The sequence below is a fragment of the Amblyomma americanum genome, chromosome 1, assembly GCF_052857255.1.
Source record: "Amblyomma americanum isolate KBUSLIRL-KWMA chromosome 1, ASM5285725v1, whole genome shotgun sequence".
NCBI classification, from domain to species: domain Eukaryota; kingdom Metazoa; phylum Arthropoda; class Arachnida; order Ixodida; family Ixodidae; genus Amblyomma; species Amblyomma americanum.
The window spans coordinates 88,776,730-88,792,819 of NC_135497.1; the positions used below are offsets into that span (position 1 = coordinate 88,776,730).

The 16,090-nt window shown below is 45.2% G+C and overlaps 1 protein-coding gene across 1 annotated transcript in view; it reads right to left on the reverse strand.

The window, feature by feature from the left end:
* Positions 1–7,545, reverse strand: part of LOC144113194 (uncharacterized) — a 33,097-nt gene extending 25,552 nt beyond the window's left edge. Inside the window, exons 1-4 of the mRNA XM_077646156.1 lie at positions 7,431–7,545; positions 4,300–4,391; positions 1,834–1,954; positions 27–241 (exon numbers count right to left, since the gene is read on the reverse strand). Of these exons, the coding sequence (XP_077502282.1) occupies positions 27–241; positions 1,834–1,954; positions 4,300–4,371 (408 nt within the window). The 5' untranslated portion in view covers positions 4,372–4,391; positions 7,431–7,545. The remainder of the gene's footprint in view (positions 1–26; positions 242–1,833; positions 1,955–4,299; positions 4,392–7,430) is intronic.
* Positions 7,546–16,090: the final 8,545 nt, after the last annotated feature.

A 16,090-nucleotide genomic window follows, 5' to 3' on the forward strand; every position in this document is an offset into this window, starting at 1 on the left:
CAAGTAGCGCCTTCCAAATCACTAACCTGCAAAATCTGCAGCGGTAAGATTTCCATTGAGGTCACGGTGCCATGCCCGAGATGGGTGGTTCCAGGCTTGTTCTTATATGTGTCGCCCATATCGGAGATAGTAGAAGATCCATGTTGCCAGGTGTAAAAACTGTTGTCGGCTAGGCTTGGCCAAGAAGCAGGCGGGAACGGCGATCGTGCAGTGGCGCCGGATGGCGAAGATATAGCAGAACCTGGGAAACAGCAACAGCCACATAGGAGCGGGGCCTGCAAAATCCGCAGCAGTAAGATTTCCACGGCGGTCACAGTGCCGTGCCCCTGGTTCAGAGCTGTAATGCATAACTGAGCACGCCACCATTCAGAATGGCCTTATTCGATAGGGTTCGGGGCAGTCCGTGGTGCCTAGGCGTAGCACTGTCATTTTAGAAATAGCGGCACCCTGCTGGCAAAATGGTAAGAGCTGCGCCTGCCAAAATGGCTATTTATAAGCTCAAAAGATGAACAAGTGAAAATACCCTCTGCTGCATCAGTATCAGGAGCAGAATCAAATGCACTGTGCTTCCGAAAGTTGAATGCTGTGGTGCCAAGCATGGCAACAGACAGCGCGACATCTTGACACATTCATCAGCTTCTTGCAGAGGATTAGCCATGCTTTAAACTCTTCATTAAAAACACATGTCATATAGTGATAAGCGCACCACAGTATGCACAACATACAGTTAAACCAGCAGTCACGTCCACTGAACCCAGGCAAGTGACACAAATTCAGCACAAATCCAACAAGTGCCGTCTGCTAACGCAGACTCTGTCAACGTTCTTAGACCAATCAATTTCGCAACTTCCCTTACCCAGCTGCTAGCTATCATGCCTGCTGCGGACGTCACTGGAACTATCGGCGAAGAAGTCACGCTTTTATACATGTCTCAGGCATGGTGTGCTACGCCTCCGGAAAGGAGGGCAGCGCCGCACGCATACATGCAGGTAAATTTTTTTTTCCGGCATAAACAAAACAATAATGTGGCCAAGCTGGTGATGGTACATGGTGAAAAAAATATGCTGCTTGGCAGGCACAAGGGCAAAGACACTAAGGTTGGAACGAAAGATGTGGTACTAGACAAGACAAGCTTCACATTCTTGCATGTTGTGTATGTGTCATGCCTTTTGAGCACATTAGTTTTCCAGGCAGTAAGCTCTTATTGGCAGTTCTAACAGTGCCCACCAATCAGATGTTATGACAAAACTGTTTCACTGCACAAGCGTTGAGCTGTGTTCTGAACGGCCTAGCATGCCACATGTCGATGACATGAATGCCAGGTGCTGCAAAGTTGAAAAATCAACCAGTGCTCTTACAATTTCTTGGTCTGTAACTTCTGAGAGTGCTGCCTTCAGTGCAAAGACCTTGCTCTTTTTCCTCCCACATAGCAGTTGTCTCTGATGAGTAGTTTCTGACTTCATCGCCTGTAGGTCAATTTTGTAATTACGACTGCATTAATATTTAAGCCATCTGCTTCCATAAGGATTCTTTCAAGGTTGGTGACAGAGGCTGCAGTTTTGAACGGCTGCTTGTGCAGCTTGCTCTAGCCATTCATGACACAGCTAACATATTGACATAAGCCTTTGCCATTATTAGACGACTTGTTGCTAGCTTTCTGCAGTAGAAAACTCCGCACACATTCCCGGTTATTTCATTGTGCATATAGGTTCATGTCGCCAGTCCGTAGAAAGTACCGTCATAGTCACTGGGTTACCAAACATCAGGGCAGACATAGTACTGGTCTCAGCCGAGCAGGAAAATGGTATCAACTCAAACGGAATAAGTGCTCACTTGAAGACAACATACGCAAGGTTGAGGCAAGGATTTCCGGACTTATAAGCCTGCATTGCACAGACCCGGAAGGCAGGGAAAGAGGGTCCACGGATGACATCGGGCAGAGTGCAGTACATTCCTGCGAGGAATTACATTGTCCATTGCCCATTTAGAACGTGCTTGTAATCCTTAAAAATATTGTCATCCTCAAAATGACGCTCACATACCTCATACCTGCGAGAGAGCTGTTCTTGCGGCCGTATATATCTGCTCCCACCTTTTAATCTGGCTGTCATTGCAAGGTGGTGTGAAAAAATGATGATCAGTGGCTTCTTTTGCCACTTATGCAGCCAGGTGCAAAGCAGGATGGCATGTGTAACACTCGCTTGAAGTCGTCAAGTGCTCAGATTCCACCAAAATTTTTTCGCAATCACTAAGAGCACCATTCAAGCAAAAACCGACTAGCCTGTCATTACTGCAGCGAAGGAAACTGCTGCGCTGGCAGACAATGTAGAAAAGCTCGACTACAGTGCCACTGGTTCCCATGACCACCACTTCAGCAACGCCCGGTGCGGAACTGCGATACTGACCTTGTCCAAGAACATTGGACTTTGACTTATCATGCACTGAGTTGCAGTCATGTGCATATTGTAGGCTAATAAGTACACTGCCCATTTAAGCAATGTTTCGATGTCCCGTTAGGCACCACAAGTCTAAGCAGCAGCCAGACGATCACAGGTGAGCAGCTAGCCATGGCACTGCTAGCAGCGTTGTTTCTCCATACAAACCTCAAGCGCGCTAAGATTACAGAACTTTAACAGGTACAGGATCTCCACATCAATTCTGCATAAAATATTAAAGATGAATTAACAGCCCGGGCACAAAAGCAAGTATTTCTGGTGCAACCTTACCATAGGCCACCAGTGCCACTGCTCACAGCTCCTCGATCGACGACAGTGCCACTGCTCACAGCTTCTCGATCGACGACGGCGCCCCTAGCGGCCGCTTTTGACCAAATTTCAGCGGGAGTTTCATGAGCATTTGGAGTATTGAAAGACCCTGGTACAACCATCAAAAAGTCAGTTCTCCATTTCTAGTTGCTGGTGTCATAACACACTTAACCTAAAAAGACCAATTTTATCCATTATGTTGTGCAATAGACTACAGGGAAGAAACAACATGACAAGATGCTGGTGTTTTACCCCTGTCAGTCTTGTGTTCAAATAATGCATCGTCGCCAATGCCTCTGGCTCATTTGATATACAGCTGTGCCTCGTTAATAAAGATTGACACTTTGGTTCCTCAGCAAAACTGCCCATAAAGTGCGTCGCCCATAACGAATCATAGAAATAAATGATCAGAAATAAAAAAATTGGTACATAATTAAGTTCTGTTTCTCCGCACAGTGGTAGTCAGTGAAGTGGACATTAGGCGAAACCTCAAGAGTTCGAAGAGCATTGTTCTGGTCACCATTACCTTTTAAATATTTCGCCACAGTTTGAAGACCCTAGTGCCATGCATATACATGACGGCGTTACATGGAGTAATGGTATATCTTCTAGAACTCTTCGCATCCCATAAACCACTAATATTAGTCGCTGGCAGCTGTTGAAAGCGGCTTCTCTTCACATCAACTCGTGAAATACAGCAAACGGTAAGGAACATCAACTGGGCATCTTGGCACTGCAAAACACGAAAGCACAAAAAAATAAATAAAAAGGCCATCATGCACTTCCGTGCTACCGTTCGCTGCTGTCTTGCTTTCAAAATACAGGAAAGAAAACGTCTGGTCGGGGCAGATAGATTTGGTTCTCATCGCAGTCCATATTAATGCAACAGAAATACATGAACCCCAATGGGCTCTGTGCATTTTCGCCCTGAACACTGTCCGGACAGAGAGTTTCCATATTAATGAGGCATAAATGCATTGAAAAAGTTTGGTCCCCAGAAAAACTGTCCGCAATTTGAGACGTCTGTATTAACGGGGGTCGTATTAATGAGGCACAACTGTGGTCAAACATTAAACAGGTGATTTCATTTATTGTTGTGACTGTTCAGCGGCTATTTTTTAAAGTTGTATGCTACAATAGTGTAGAAAGCACAGATGCTACTAATCACAGCTTGCACTCATTGTTTCCAATCTAGCACCTAGTAAAAACAAGGGATAAGAGCGGCCTTTCTAAGTGCAGAGGCAACGCATGCAGGTATAGGGGGTATTCATGTGATGTCACGGGCATCATTTTGTGGTCCAGGGCGCAGCTTCAGTAGTAGCAGGAGGCAATAATTTCATTAGGCACGTGCGGGGCCTATTGCAGTGCTTCACAGATAACGAAATGGTGGCCGCTGTGACGTCTGTGAATACTCTCCATAGTCTACGTGACCAATGAAATGACGGCTTCGGGGGAAAGCAATATACAGCCATAAGGAGCCCTTAAAATGAAAGAAAGTTTTTTTACATGTATATCTATAGAGTGTGTGCATCACCTGTAGCGGCGCCACTGAGGTCTCCTTAGGAAGAGAATTTGGAACTGCAGGCTGGCCAATCACCACAGCCATAGTGTGGCTCTCCGTTGTCACTGCAATTATGGCCAAATTGCATGTGCATGATTTTCTGTTCTAGTATGTCCCACACAATTACTTTTGTGGTCAACCCATGTGGAATCATACTGCATGAGTGGATGCGTACCGAGCATAAGAGTTTGCAGGAATGATATCTTGTCCATACGCGCCAAGCGCTTGCTGCAGGCGAGTGTACAGAGACTTGCTAAGACAAGCAGCCGATTTTAGTATGCTACCTCTTATTACTGCAGAATGATGCCAGCAGGTGTTTGCCCCACTATCAATATTTCTGGCTTGTTTACCATTTGGAGCACTTTCCCTTGTTTACATGAAGTACAGATATTCAGTGTGTTGAGGCAGTGGTATCACACAAATGTGATTGACTGACGCTGATGCGGGCTTGTGGAAAGGCAGTGATAATGAAACTGGGAAAAACAAATGCATTAAATATTTGCAAGCGAAATTAATTGCCAATATTCATGGTGAGTAAGCATGTATGTGTTGCTGAACTAAAATGAAGCATCTTTTGTTTTCCTGTACTACCACTTTGACATCAACTGAAAGAGTGGCGACAGATCGGAATGATTATTTCAATCTATCCGAAGCTTGCTGAGTCTTGCTTGCACGTTGTGAAAAGCTAAATATTCAAGTAGCTCTTTTTGATGAGCACTTTTTAAAAGTTGGTTCATGATCTGTGAAAAACAACATACCAAAAGGGTGACAAAAAAAAGAGAGGTGTCTAGACGACTTTAACAAGCAATAAAACCGGCTAAAGTGAAAAGGAGAGTAGAAAAAACAAAAAAGAAGCGCTTAGGCACAGATTATCTTCCCATACCAATGGTCCATGACATCGTGATTCGCGATACTTATAAAAGCACGCCTGTATTCAGGTAATGTTATTAAAGTTGGAAGTTGCGCCTTGTGTTTCGTGTTTGTTCTCCCTCAGTCTTCGTCTCTTAAGCGCATAGTTGTTTTTCAAAGATAAATATTCAAATTTCTTCCAACACTAATTTATCGCTTGTGAACAGTACAATCAGTCTGATGAAAAGGGACACAGCAGACCCGGATAATAAAATTGCATTTCATTTGCCCATGTCCTCCTTTCTTCCCTGCCATGCACATATTTCAAACGTCCATTCATTAAAACAGTGTAGTGGCTCTGCGGGACAAGTGACTAAGGTCATGGGAGACAAGCCTGTTGTTGAAAATATGCTAAACTGTCCAGGGCAAACCTTTTTTTTTAATAATGCAACAGCATTTAGACTGTCGTCTCACAAAAAATTCCAGCTTCTCTGTCATGAAATTGCTCGATTGGTCAAGAAAAGTCACATGACCTTGTGACATCACAGCTTGCCCACCATGGCAGATGGCAGTTAAATGAATGACTGGTCGAGAGAAGCCATGTGGCCTTGCAACGCCATCACAACCTGGCCACTGGGTTGTGAACTACCTGCTCCCCGTGGCACGTGGCAATGAAATTAACTAAAATAAATTCAATGCAATCGCCACCTCCCCACCGTGGCACTGCGCACGAGCCTTACAGGAGCTTAGGAAGAGCAATCCGGGTTTCACAAGGCCCACTGGTGGCTGCGTTTGAAACAGCCACCTGCTGGGACAGTGGCACGTCGCTTGCCACTGCACCAGTAGTGGCATGAAGACTCCCTGCGATCTATGAATGCGATTGAGAAGGTCATGATGTCATCAACTCTATGTGACCAGCAAAGGGCATTGCCCAATTTTTGGAAGTTGGCAAAAATTTGAAAGTTGGCCCAGCCCCAAAAATTTCTAAAGAACCCCCAAAATTTCGGAAGTAGGGCTACCCCAGAAAATGAATTAAGGTGGATTAGTGGGCTAGATTAGTATAATCCCATATGATAATCAAATGGAAGGTACTCTGACATTCTAGAAGGTGATTTAAGGGCAACGGAACTGGTTCCAACCGAAGTTTTGGCGGGAAATCTATGTAAAGACTGTAGGAGGCAACCTAAATGCTATCAAATTTTCTTCTTTAAGAATGTGGTTACGAAGACTCCCGAGTTTCTGTCTGCATTTACATAGTGTGCAGATTTGTTTCACGTGGCTTACGATCAAAATCCACCCAAGGCATAGGCTAGAAAATCCAGTCCAGTCAGTACCATTCCATGCAGCACGAACATGTAATAACAAAACAAAAGAAGCAAAATAAGTCTAGAAATTTAGTATTGTTTGTAAAGCTCTTGCAGAGCAGCATGAGAATGCAAAGGCTACAGACACCATGGCCCTATTGTTCAGGCTTCTTGAGATATACTATAAACTGTTGACTGATCCGAATGCAATAAACAGTGAGACCAGCCTAGCAGATAACCAACATGCCCACTGGGGTTTTGTGCAAATCATTTTCATGCTTGTGTTATGTTTTCCTTAGTTTTAATACTTATTATCTCTTTCTCTCTCTTCCACGATGGGCATGGCCTCGAGTACGCGGGTTGGTCCCCTTCACAGCACAATTTGGCGCTGCATTGCAGTCACCAGATTGGTGTTCACGATGTCAACATCGTTCACTATTATCACCGCTCTGACCTTCGTGGCAAGAGCGGAGACAATATCTCTCAATGACACACTATGTGTAGAAGAAACGCCTTTTAACTCGAGATTTTTTCTGCGACTGTACTGCTGAAGTTTGGTCAGTTCTGCCTTAGTACGCTGTTGCTGTTTAGAAAGTTTACTGTTTTCCTTCTTTAGACACTTCTGCTCTTCCTTAAGCTCGCACAGCTCTCTGCGTGTTTCAGCCAGTTCTTTCTTGAATTCTTCAAAACTTTCATTCATAAATTCGACTGATACCCACAGGGTGCCAAGCTCATGGTTGAGGTTATTTCCCAAGGCTTCCAACTCGCCATTAAGCTTCCCAAGAAAGCTTCCAACCTCTTTCACAGTAGTTGCAGGCCTATCGAATAGTCTTCCACCCTTTACTTTCGTATAAGATGCGGTGCATTACTCATCATCATCACCCATTGCCGTAGGATGACCCAGGCACAAACTGTGTGTTTAAAGAAATACAAGTAAACAGTATTACACACCTGTAATACAAGAAGTACGATGAGCATTGTGCCGATGTGTCCGTGCCTGAATTGTCCTCAGCAATGGTTCGGCCAGGGCCAAGAGGTCAGCTTTTATACGCCCCACCGCATCAGTGTGCTACAGCCAGAGAGCCGGAACATATGCACGTGCGTCGACGCAGCAGCCACTGGGCCCGGTATGATGAGAAGCCAGCAAGTTGCTTCGGCAATCGTTGGCACGTGTTGGTGAACCGCGAAGCCGCAACAGTGATCCAGACAGTCGGGGCCAGCTGTAATACGAGGAGTATGATGAGCGTTGTGCCGATGTGTCCATGCCTGAATCATCCTCAGCAATTTGCCTTTTTCAAATTTCACATGATTTCAATGCCTAATCAAGTATTACTTGCCCATTCTAGATGTATAAATTTTGAATGGAGATATTAAAAGAACGGATTAATACTGAGAAATTTCAACCTCAGGTTCTTACTCCTTGTTCTAAACATTGCCATTATTGGAATGCCTTACTTTATCAGAAATGTATGCAATTTTTTTACCATTAAAACTGTAAGAGCCTAAAAATATGTTTGCATTGCTTCCAACAGGAAAGTTTGCATACAATTATTAAAAAATAATCAGGTTGCACAAAATGTTAGTTTACTTTCTGCAGAGATGCGAACTATATAGTGAATTTGTAAAATCAACAATTTCTGCCTATAGTGTGATATATGATTTTTTCCCCAAAATTTAAAGCATTTCTTGCAAAACTACATATGATTCCCTTGTGTCAACACATTTGCCCATCACATGTAAAAATCTCGTTATAGACAAAACATGGTGATGGGACCTCGATTACCATTCTTATCTGAACACCATATATATCACGAACAGTGGCGATAAGGGGTGCCCCTGTTGTAACTCTCAATGCATGTTCACCTCCTCCATACCATTTAACCCTTCGCAGTTTATTTGCATTCTAATATCCCTGGGTCAGCATCGAGCCCTACTTCCGTTAGAAGGTCCCACAGCGATTCCCGGCTTTCACTGTCATATGCATCTTTCATGTAAAAAAAAAAGAGCCAATCATAGCAGCCTGTTTTGTGTCATAGCTATTTCAATACACTGTGTTACTACCAACAGATTGTCATCCAAATGTCTGCTCTGCCTAAAACCAACCATTTTGCACTTTGCCCAGTATTCCATTTTTCTCTATCGATATTTGTAGCTGTTTTAATAGCTGCATTACAAGCCCATATGTAACAGATGTTATCATGATCAGTCTGTATGAGCAATTTTTTTTTCTCCTCTACAAATAGAGAAAGTCCAATTCTGCATACATGGGCATTAATCCGTTAGTTATCGTATCATATCTTTAATGTTGGAGTAGGGCCGCGGTACAGCAGCGACTACCTTCATGAAGTTAGCGCGCAGATCAGAAGGGGTGCAGCGGCTACGTCGAGCCATGCGGAGGTAGAATTGCCAGCTTAGTGGCATCAGGTTGCATTATGCCCCAGCGCGCGGAGACTGCATTCACAAAGTTAGCGGCCGGGCTTGTGCCTTCTGACATAAGTAAGCAGTCGTAAATGTCTCTGTAGACTTTTATTGATTATACTGCTTCCCATGTCCCCTAGCGCATGGCCGCATAAATTAACATGTTCGAAGAAACTGTGGAACAAAACAAGAAAGTTTAACAATTAGCGTTCAACTTGTGGCTCGCGCAGCATATGCACGATTATTTGTAACATTACTTCATGATAAAGATAACAGCAGCAAGTCGAATGATTCCGCGTCAACTTTTTACTGTCCTACTCTTCGGGGTACAGCCCTGAGCAATCGTTTGTAGCACTTTTTCTGACCAAGGCGTAATGCAGGCGTAATGCAGAACGACAGGCCGCTCTTTTCGCAAAGCATGCCTTGAAACGTGCACTACGTACCTTTCCAGGCAGGTGCGTAGTCGTGCAGGACGCCTCTACGCCTTTACATCACAGCACCGGGTTTTCAATGACTCCGACTTTCACACGAAGACTGCTGCATTAAGAATGCATCCTAGCGTATCATCACGCGCACGCAATAGCTTTGCCCATGCTTCCTATTTTTAACAATTTCAAATGTGAGAAGGCGCTGGCCTTTTTCCAGCCCTAGAACAACGCGCGCTCAGCAGAACTTTCGCAGTCAGACGCCGCACTGACAACAGTTAGCGAACCTGCGTACTCCTGTGGTCATATATGCATACGAAAAACAATACGCTTCACCACGGCACTTCGCAAACGCATTCGAAAAAGCAATTTGAAACAGCCGCTGATACACGCAGAGACATAACGTGGACTGCTGCATGGACAGACACCGAAGGCAGAAGCGCGGAATCGAAATGACGAACGTTGACCTGCCGAAAGTGTCGTATCAAGTCAAGTTTATTTCAGCCTTTGTCTTACAAAAACTGCGGGCGACGAAAAAAAAAAAGCGGTTCGCAATGACCGCTTGACAAGCTTCGTCATCCGTAGAAGTTGGCAGCATTAGCAGACACAGTTACACACGAGAGCCATCATACATTGTTCGACATTGTTAGATAAAGAAAAAAAAGAGAAATGACAAGTAAAAACATTCAACAGAGTAACAAAATACAACCTAGTCAATGAACAGTTCCCTAAGTGCCGAAGAATTCATTTTTGTTAGTGTTCAAAAATTTCAAAAGTACTGGTGGCCCCCTGGCGGCACAAATTCAGTTCCAGTTTCAGTATCTGAAAAAATATTTCGCTATCCAAACCACATTCATACGTGAACAGAACGCGTTGAGGGGTGCTTAATTTGAAAGAGGTAATTGGCCTCCCGGTCAAAGATACATAGAGCATAAAAAACACTTCGAAGGGACAGGACAGCTGAAAGGTAAAATCATTTTTTTTTTCATTTAAAAGTTACCACGTATTGTCCTACGTATCGGCTTATTGATTTCTTTGTTACGCACTCTGTGTCGTCATTTTGCCGACGTCACTTATTAGCCCATACTGTGGCCTTCATTCTGCCCATTGACGTGAGTATATATGTCTTCGGGGCGTCCTGTGCATGAAACTGGATGGATACCACTCACAGGCGGATTACCCGACAGCGTCCTGTCTGGCAGAGTAATAACGCGATTCCACACGGGGCTTGTATAACGTGGAGCCAAAATAATAATAATAATTGGTTTTTAGGGAAAGTAAATGGCGCAGTATCTGTCTCATATATCGTTGGACACCTGAACCGCGCCGTAAGGGAAGGGATAAATGAGGGAGTGAAAGAAAAATGGAAAAAGGATCGAGGTGCCGTAGTGGAGGGCTCCGGAATAATTCCGACCACCTGGGGATCTTTAACGTGCACTGACATCGCATAGCACACGGGTGCCTTAGCGTTTTTCCTCCAGCCGCCGCGATCGGGTTCGAACCCGAGAACTGTGGATCAAAACGTGGAGCCAAGAAGTCTTTTTTCCTTTTGTTTGCCTTATATCTACTTGTGCAGCAGGGCATAGGCAGCATGTTGGCATGCTGCTTCATCGACGGTCACACGAGCAGAAAGACGGCGCCCCAGAGTTCGCTGGCTTTCGTCCCGCCACTAGGCAGCGTTTCTTCGGCGTCTCGCTTGCAGGACTCGCGGGAGGCCAAATTCCGGTACTTGTAACGAGGCGACGCGGGGAGACGCAGATATTTGGCGAGGTCCGATCTCAGCGTCGGCGCCGGAAACACCTCGTAGGCGGGGGTTGCTAGGGACCAATGACTAGCCGCGCATTGGCAGCGATCTCCGCGGTGGCTCAGTGGTTATGGCGCTCGGCTGCTGGCCCGAACGACGCGGGTTCCATCCCGGCCGCGGCGGTCGAATTTCGATGGAGGCGAAATTCTAGAGGCCCGTGTACTGTGCGATGCTGTGCGATGTCAGTTAAAGAACCCCAGGTGGTCGAAATTTCCAGAGCCTTTCGCTGCGGTGTCCCTCATAGCCTGAGTCGCTTTGTGATGTTAAGCCGACATAAACCATTGATAGCGATCTTCAGATTATACCGAAATGCACGTGCCGCTTCTGCGAAAACAGGAGGTCCCCGCGCAATCCCCCCCCCCCCCCCCCCCTTATCTCGCAGTATCTTCCCGTCGCCGATGACTGGCACGATTAGCTACGGAAAGAGGATAATTCAGGGGCTTTGTTCACAATGTTTAAACACCCCCGTCTGGAGACGCGTTCATGTGTTTGGTACCCTGCGGTAGACAAGACGCTGATGCGATGCTGAAGAACGCTGCATTGCGCGCCACTGAAACATCGGCAGCGGCCGGCAACGCACCGAAGCCTGGTTCGGCTGCCGCACCAGGCAGCGGCAACGCCGTGCAACAACACCGCACCGTTTACATACTAAAGCTGGTTATAGTAACGTTGCGCAGAATGGCCACAGTGGCATCAAATGGAGCTGAGGCAGTCATTAATGACATGGGAGAAAGCGAACCTGCGCGCACAGCCACACGTAGCTCCCGCCGCAAATTCTGCTGTGTATGGCAACAAGCAGGCATAAATACCCGTGCATTCCATCATTTAAGTTTATTTGAAAACAAGAGCGCACTGAACAGACCGCGTAATTAAGGTCTAGAGTAAATACACCCATCAAGAGCAAATCTGCCCTTTATTTGCCACTCACAAACGGGACACGATGAAAAAAAAGCACACTGCATCTCAAGCCAATTATTTAGAAAATATTGCACTAAGCCATTTACAAACAGAAAACAATGGCAAAAGCACAATAAAAAAGCACAGTGCCATCTCAAGCCAATTAATGCTCAATGAAGCACTAAGCCATTCACAAACAGAAAACAATAAAAAAGCAAAAAAGCACAATGTCACCTCAAGCCGATGACAGTCATTCAGGCAACAAAGTACTAAGCCATTCACAAACTGAAAACAATGAAAAAAGCACACCAAAAAAAGCACAATGCAAACTGAAGCCAATTAATGGCCGTCATTTAGGCAACAATGCACTAAGCCATTCACAAACAGAAAACGATGAAAAAAATCACAAAGCACAGTGCCGTCTCAAGACAATGACAGTCATTTAGTCAATAATACAATAAAGAAAAACGAGGACAATTCATTGCAAGAAAAAAAAATATACGGCACCCACAAAGCGTTGCGCAACTTGCCGAGCGTAACCACGTCCTCTTAGTTGGTGGCACATGCCATGCGGGCTTCGACCGGACGCAGCAGTCCCTTCGCAAGGAGTGAGCGGAAGTTATTGGCCCATACGCGCGCATTTTCGACTTCAGATTCGGCATGGTTTGCGTCAATCAGCTCCATTTCCTGTACAGCAGGCCCCGTGGGCTGCGAGTCAGGAAGCACATGATCTTGAGCGCATAGCTCCGCCCGTCTCCCACCTCGAGCCCCCTGAAGAAAGTTGGGTCTACGACCCGACACCAAGGAGCCGACTTCTGCATGTTCCCAGGAGAGGCCACGTTGCTCAAGTAGAACTCCATTAGTTTCCTTGTGCAGGCACTGGCCTTACCGCCCAGCATTCGGTTTAGGTAGTCCATGGGGAAGCGAGTTTTTTTGGCGAACATTTCCAACAGATCAACACAGTCGAGCCCTGAGTATTTTGCACGGACCATAAATGATCGCTCTAAAAATAAAACGTCCTCCCTCGGTGCCTCATCAATCGCCCTCATATAGAGCGTGTACTGTGCGACGGCAAGGGCAGGGATGTACGGTCTGAGGGCGCTTTGGCCCCACCCACACCTGTTGCGGAGATTCTCTAGATTGGCACTGGTGGGGCAGGGGAATTCTCCTGAGAATGACGTGGGCAACACCGTTGCTAGCCCGAATTTCTCGAGGTCCCGAAAGATGCCCATGAGGCGGTTGACGCTAACAGCTGATACCGACCTCAGCAGCAGACTCAAAAACCCGATAATAAGCCCTGCTTCGTGCAAGGCCTTCCGGTCGTCAACAGAGAGCAAACCGTCCAAGTAGGCCACGAGGCCTTTAGCCGTCTTGAAGTCTGCATCAAGCACTGCGGGTCTCTTGAAAAGGGGGCTCAAGGTACTGGTGTCCAGGAATGTCCCTTCGGGGCGCGGACTTACAGCCGCTAGTAGAAACAAGTCACCAAAGAGTGGTTTTGTCGGGTCTGAGGGAGACGGTGTGGCTACGACGCATTCCAGCAAATCCTGGTCGAATGTGTCAGGCCACTCTTGTGCAGCAAACCTGGCCAGCCATGTCTTGTAGAGGCGCCGACGAACTCTTTCCACTGGATACCCTATGCAGCGGCGAAGCACGTCGCTGCCCAGTGTAACGGCAATGTCATCCGTCCAGTCACCGTAGTTGTCAGTGATCAAGGGCACACAGGTCTCATCCTTCACATCCAGCATGGCTACATCGTAGCTGGTGACAAAGGTAGAGAAGATCTGATGCCGATTTTTCGTAAAGTAGTCCCACTTTCACTTCAGCATCGACATTGCTAGGTAGGACACTTCTCGATCACCTGCGTCAACTGAAAGCAATGAAGTAATTATTACGAGAAAAATTATACACAGCGCTTCCCGAGAATTACGCTAACTATATAGCATGGCCACTCTTAGAGTTCTGCAAGGAATCTGCGCCGAGTGCTTCCATACTGACCACAGCGCCATGGCGCACGGCAGAACGAGCAGAGCAAGCATCTTAATAATAATAATAATTGGTTTTGGGGAAAGGAAATGGCGCAGTATCTGTCTCATATATCGTTGGACACCTGAAGCGCGCCATAAGGGAATGGATAAAGGATGAAGAGTCAGTTCTTGGGATGAAGAGTCAGTTCTTGCGATGGAGAGTCAGTTCTTGTGATGAACTGTCAGTTCTTGCGATGAAGAATCAGTTCTTGTGATGAAGTGTCACTTCTTGGGATGAAGAGTCAGTTCTTGCGATGAAGAGACGAAGAGTCACTTCTTGTCATGAAGAGACAGTTCTTGCGATGAAGAGTCAGTTCTTGCGATGGAGAGTCAGTTCTTGCGATGAAGAGTGAGATCTCGCGATGAAGAGTCAGTTCTTGGGATGAAGAGTCAGTTCTTGGGATGAAGAGTCAGTTCTTACGATGGAGAGTCAGTTCTTGCGTTGAAGAGTCTTTTCTTGTGATGAAGAGTCAGTTCTTGCGACGAAGAGTCAGTTCTTAGGATGAAGAGTCAGTTCTTGCGATGAAGAGTCAGTTCTTGTGACGAAGAGTCAGTTTTGCGATGAAGAGTCAGTTCTTCAGGAGGGCAGAACCGGCGTCCGCACAGGCAGCGCTGGGTTCAGCGGGTGTGAGTTGTCATGTGGATTTTCATGTATTTTCGTTGAGCGAATTTCTTCTCACAAAACTCGCAGCCGAGAAGCTTTTCGTTTGAGTGGAGTGCCACGTTGTGCCGCATGGTTCCTCTGTATACGCACGAAAAGAAAAATAATAGCCATACGCATATAAGGATTGAAATAATATGCACAATGTAAAAAAAATTTTGCGAAAAAAAAAAGATTTTCTGCCAGAAAGTGTCTGCAAAGATCTGTTTTTTCTTTTTCAATTATTCGGTTATTTTACAATCTTATTTTCTCATTCTTCACCGACAATCTGTGTAAAATTTCTGTGAAGTTCAATTTTCTGTTATGGAGCAAGCCTGTGATTTTCAAAAATTTATTTCTTATTATTTACTGAAAACTTTTAAAATGTCTGTGAAGTTCACTTTCCTGATTTCAGTTATTCTGTTATTTTACAATATTCCTTTTCTGTCATGCACAGAAAATCTGTGCTTATAAATTGAAGTAAGTTGTCTGTTTTCAACCTTGCTGTTAATTTATGTGTATTTTTTCTTTTTGGTTTGCAGAAAATGTATTTGACAATCGTGCAAAGTTCTGTTTCCTGGTTCTGCTTCTGTTCTGTTTCTTTTACTTTAAAGTTTTTCTTACCGCACAAAACATGGTTTCAATGCAAGCGTTTACAGGAAGTGCACATTAAATTACAAATACGTTCTTTACGTCGTTACCAATGAAAGGGTGTGAATGGCCAAAGGATGACTATTACAGTTGGAAGTTATCATCCTGGCGAATGAATAAGCAGCAATAAGCGTACCAAGTTTCCATTATTCGCTGCTCGAGTGAAGTTGCCTGTAACTAATTTAACAATATTTAAATATTAAATCTTTGCACAACGCACTGATTTTCATTGGTGTAGGATTGCCTGAGAACCAAAGGCAGAACAGCTTGATATGGCAGAACACCATTGAAATTGAACTGAAAACACGGGGCCATGAGAATTAACCAGTCTGCTGCGAACTATTTCTGAGCACCACACTTATCCGTGCAATAACAAAATACTTATGACTTTAGCAAAAAATGTGCTGTTGGAGAAAGGGTAACAGAGACCGGAAATCTAAACGTTGTAGCCCTTCAGTACAGTTATCAGTGCCGCAACTCTTGATGCCAGGCAGTGTTGCTTTGCGCCTGTCTTTTCAACCTTCATGCCTCTTTCAGGGTTAATAGCTGCAATAGCCCTGAAACAAAGAGAGCCACGAGCTAAGAGTAACGACGAGGCACAAGAACTAGAAAGTTATTTTTCATAGTTGAAAGACAAAAATATACATGTTGCACACTTCGCACAACCGCTCCGACAAGTGCAAAACAATCCAAGATTTCTTAAAAAAAAATCAGATCTCATGTATGATCCGTCATGTCATTAGTGTTAGCAA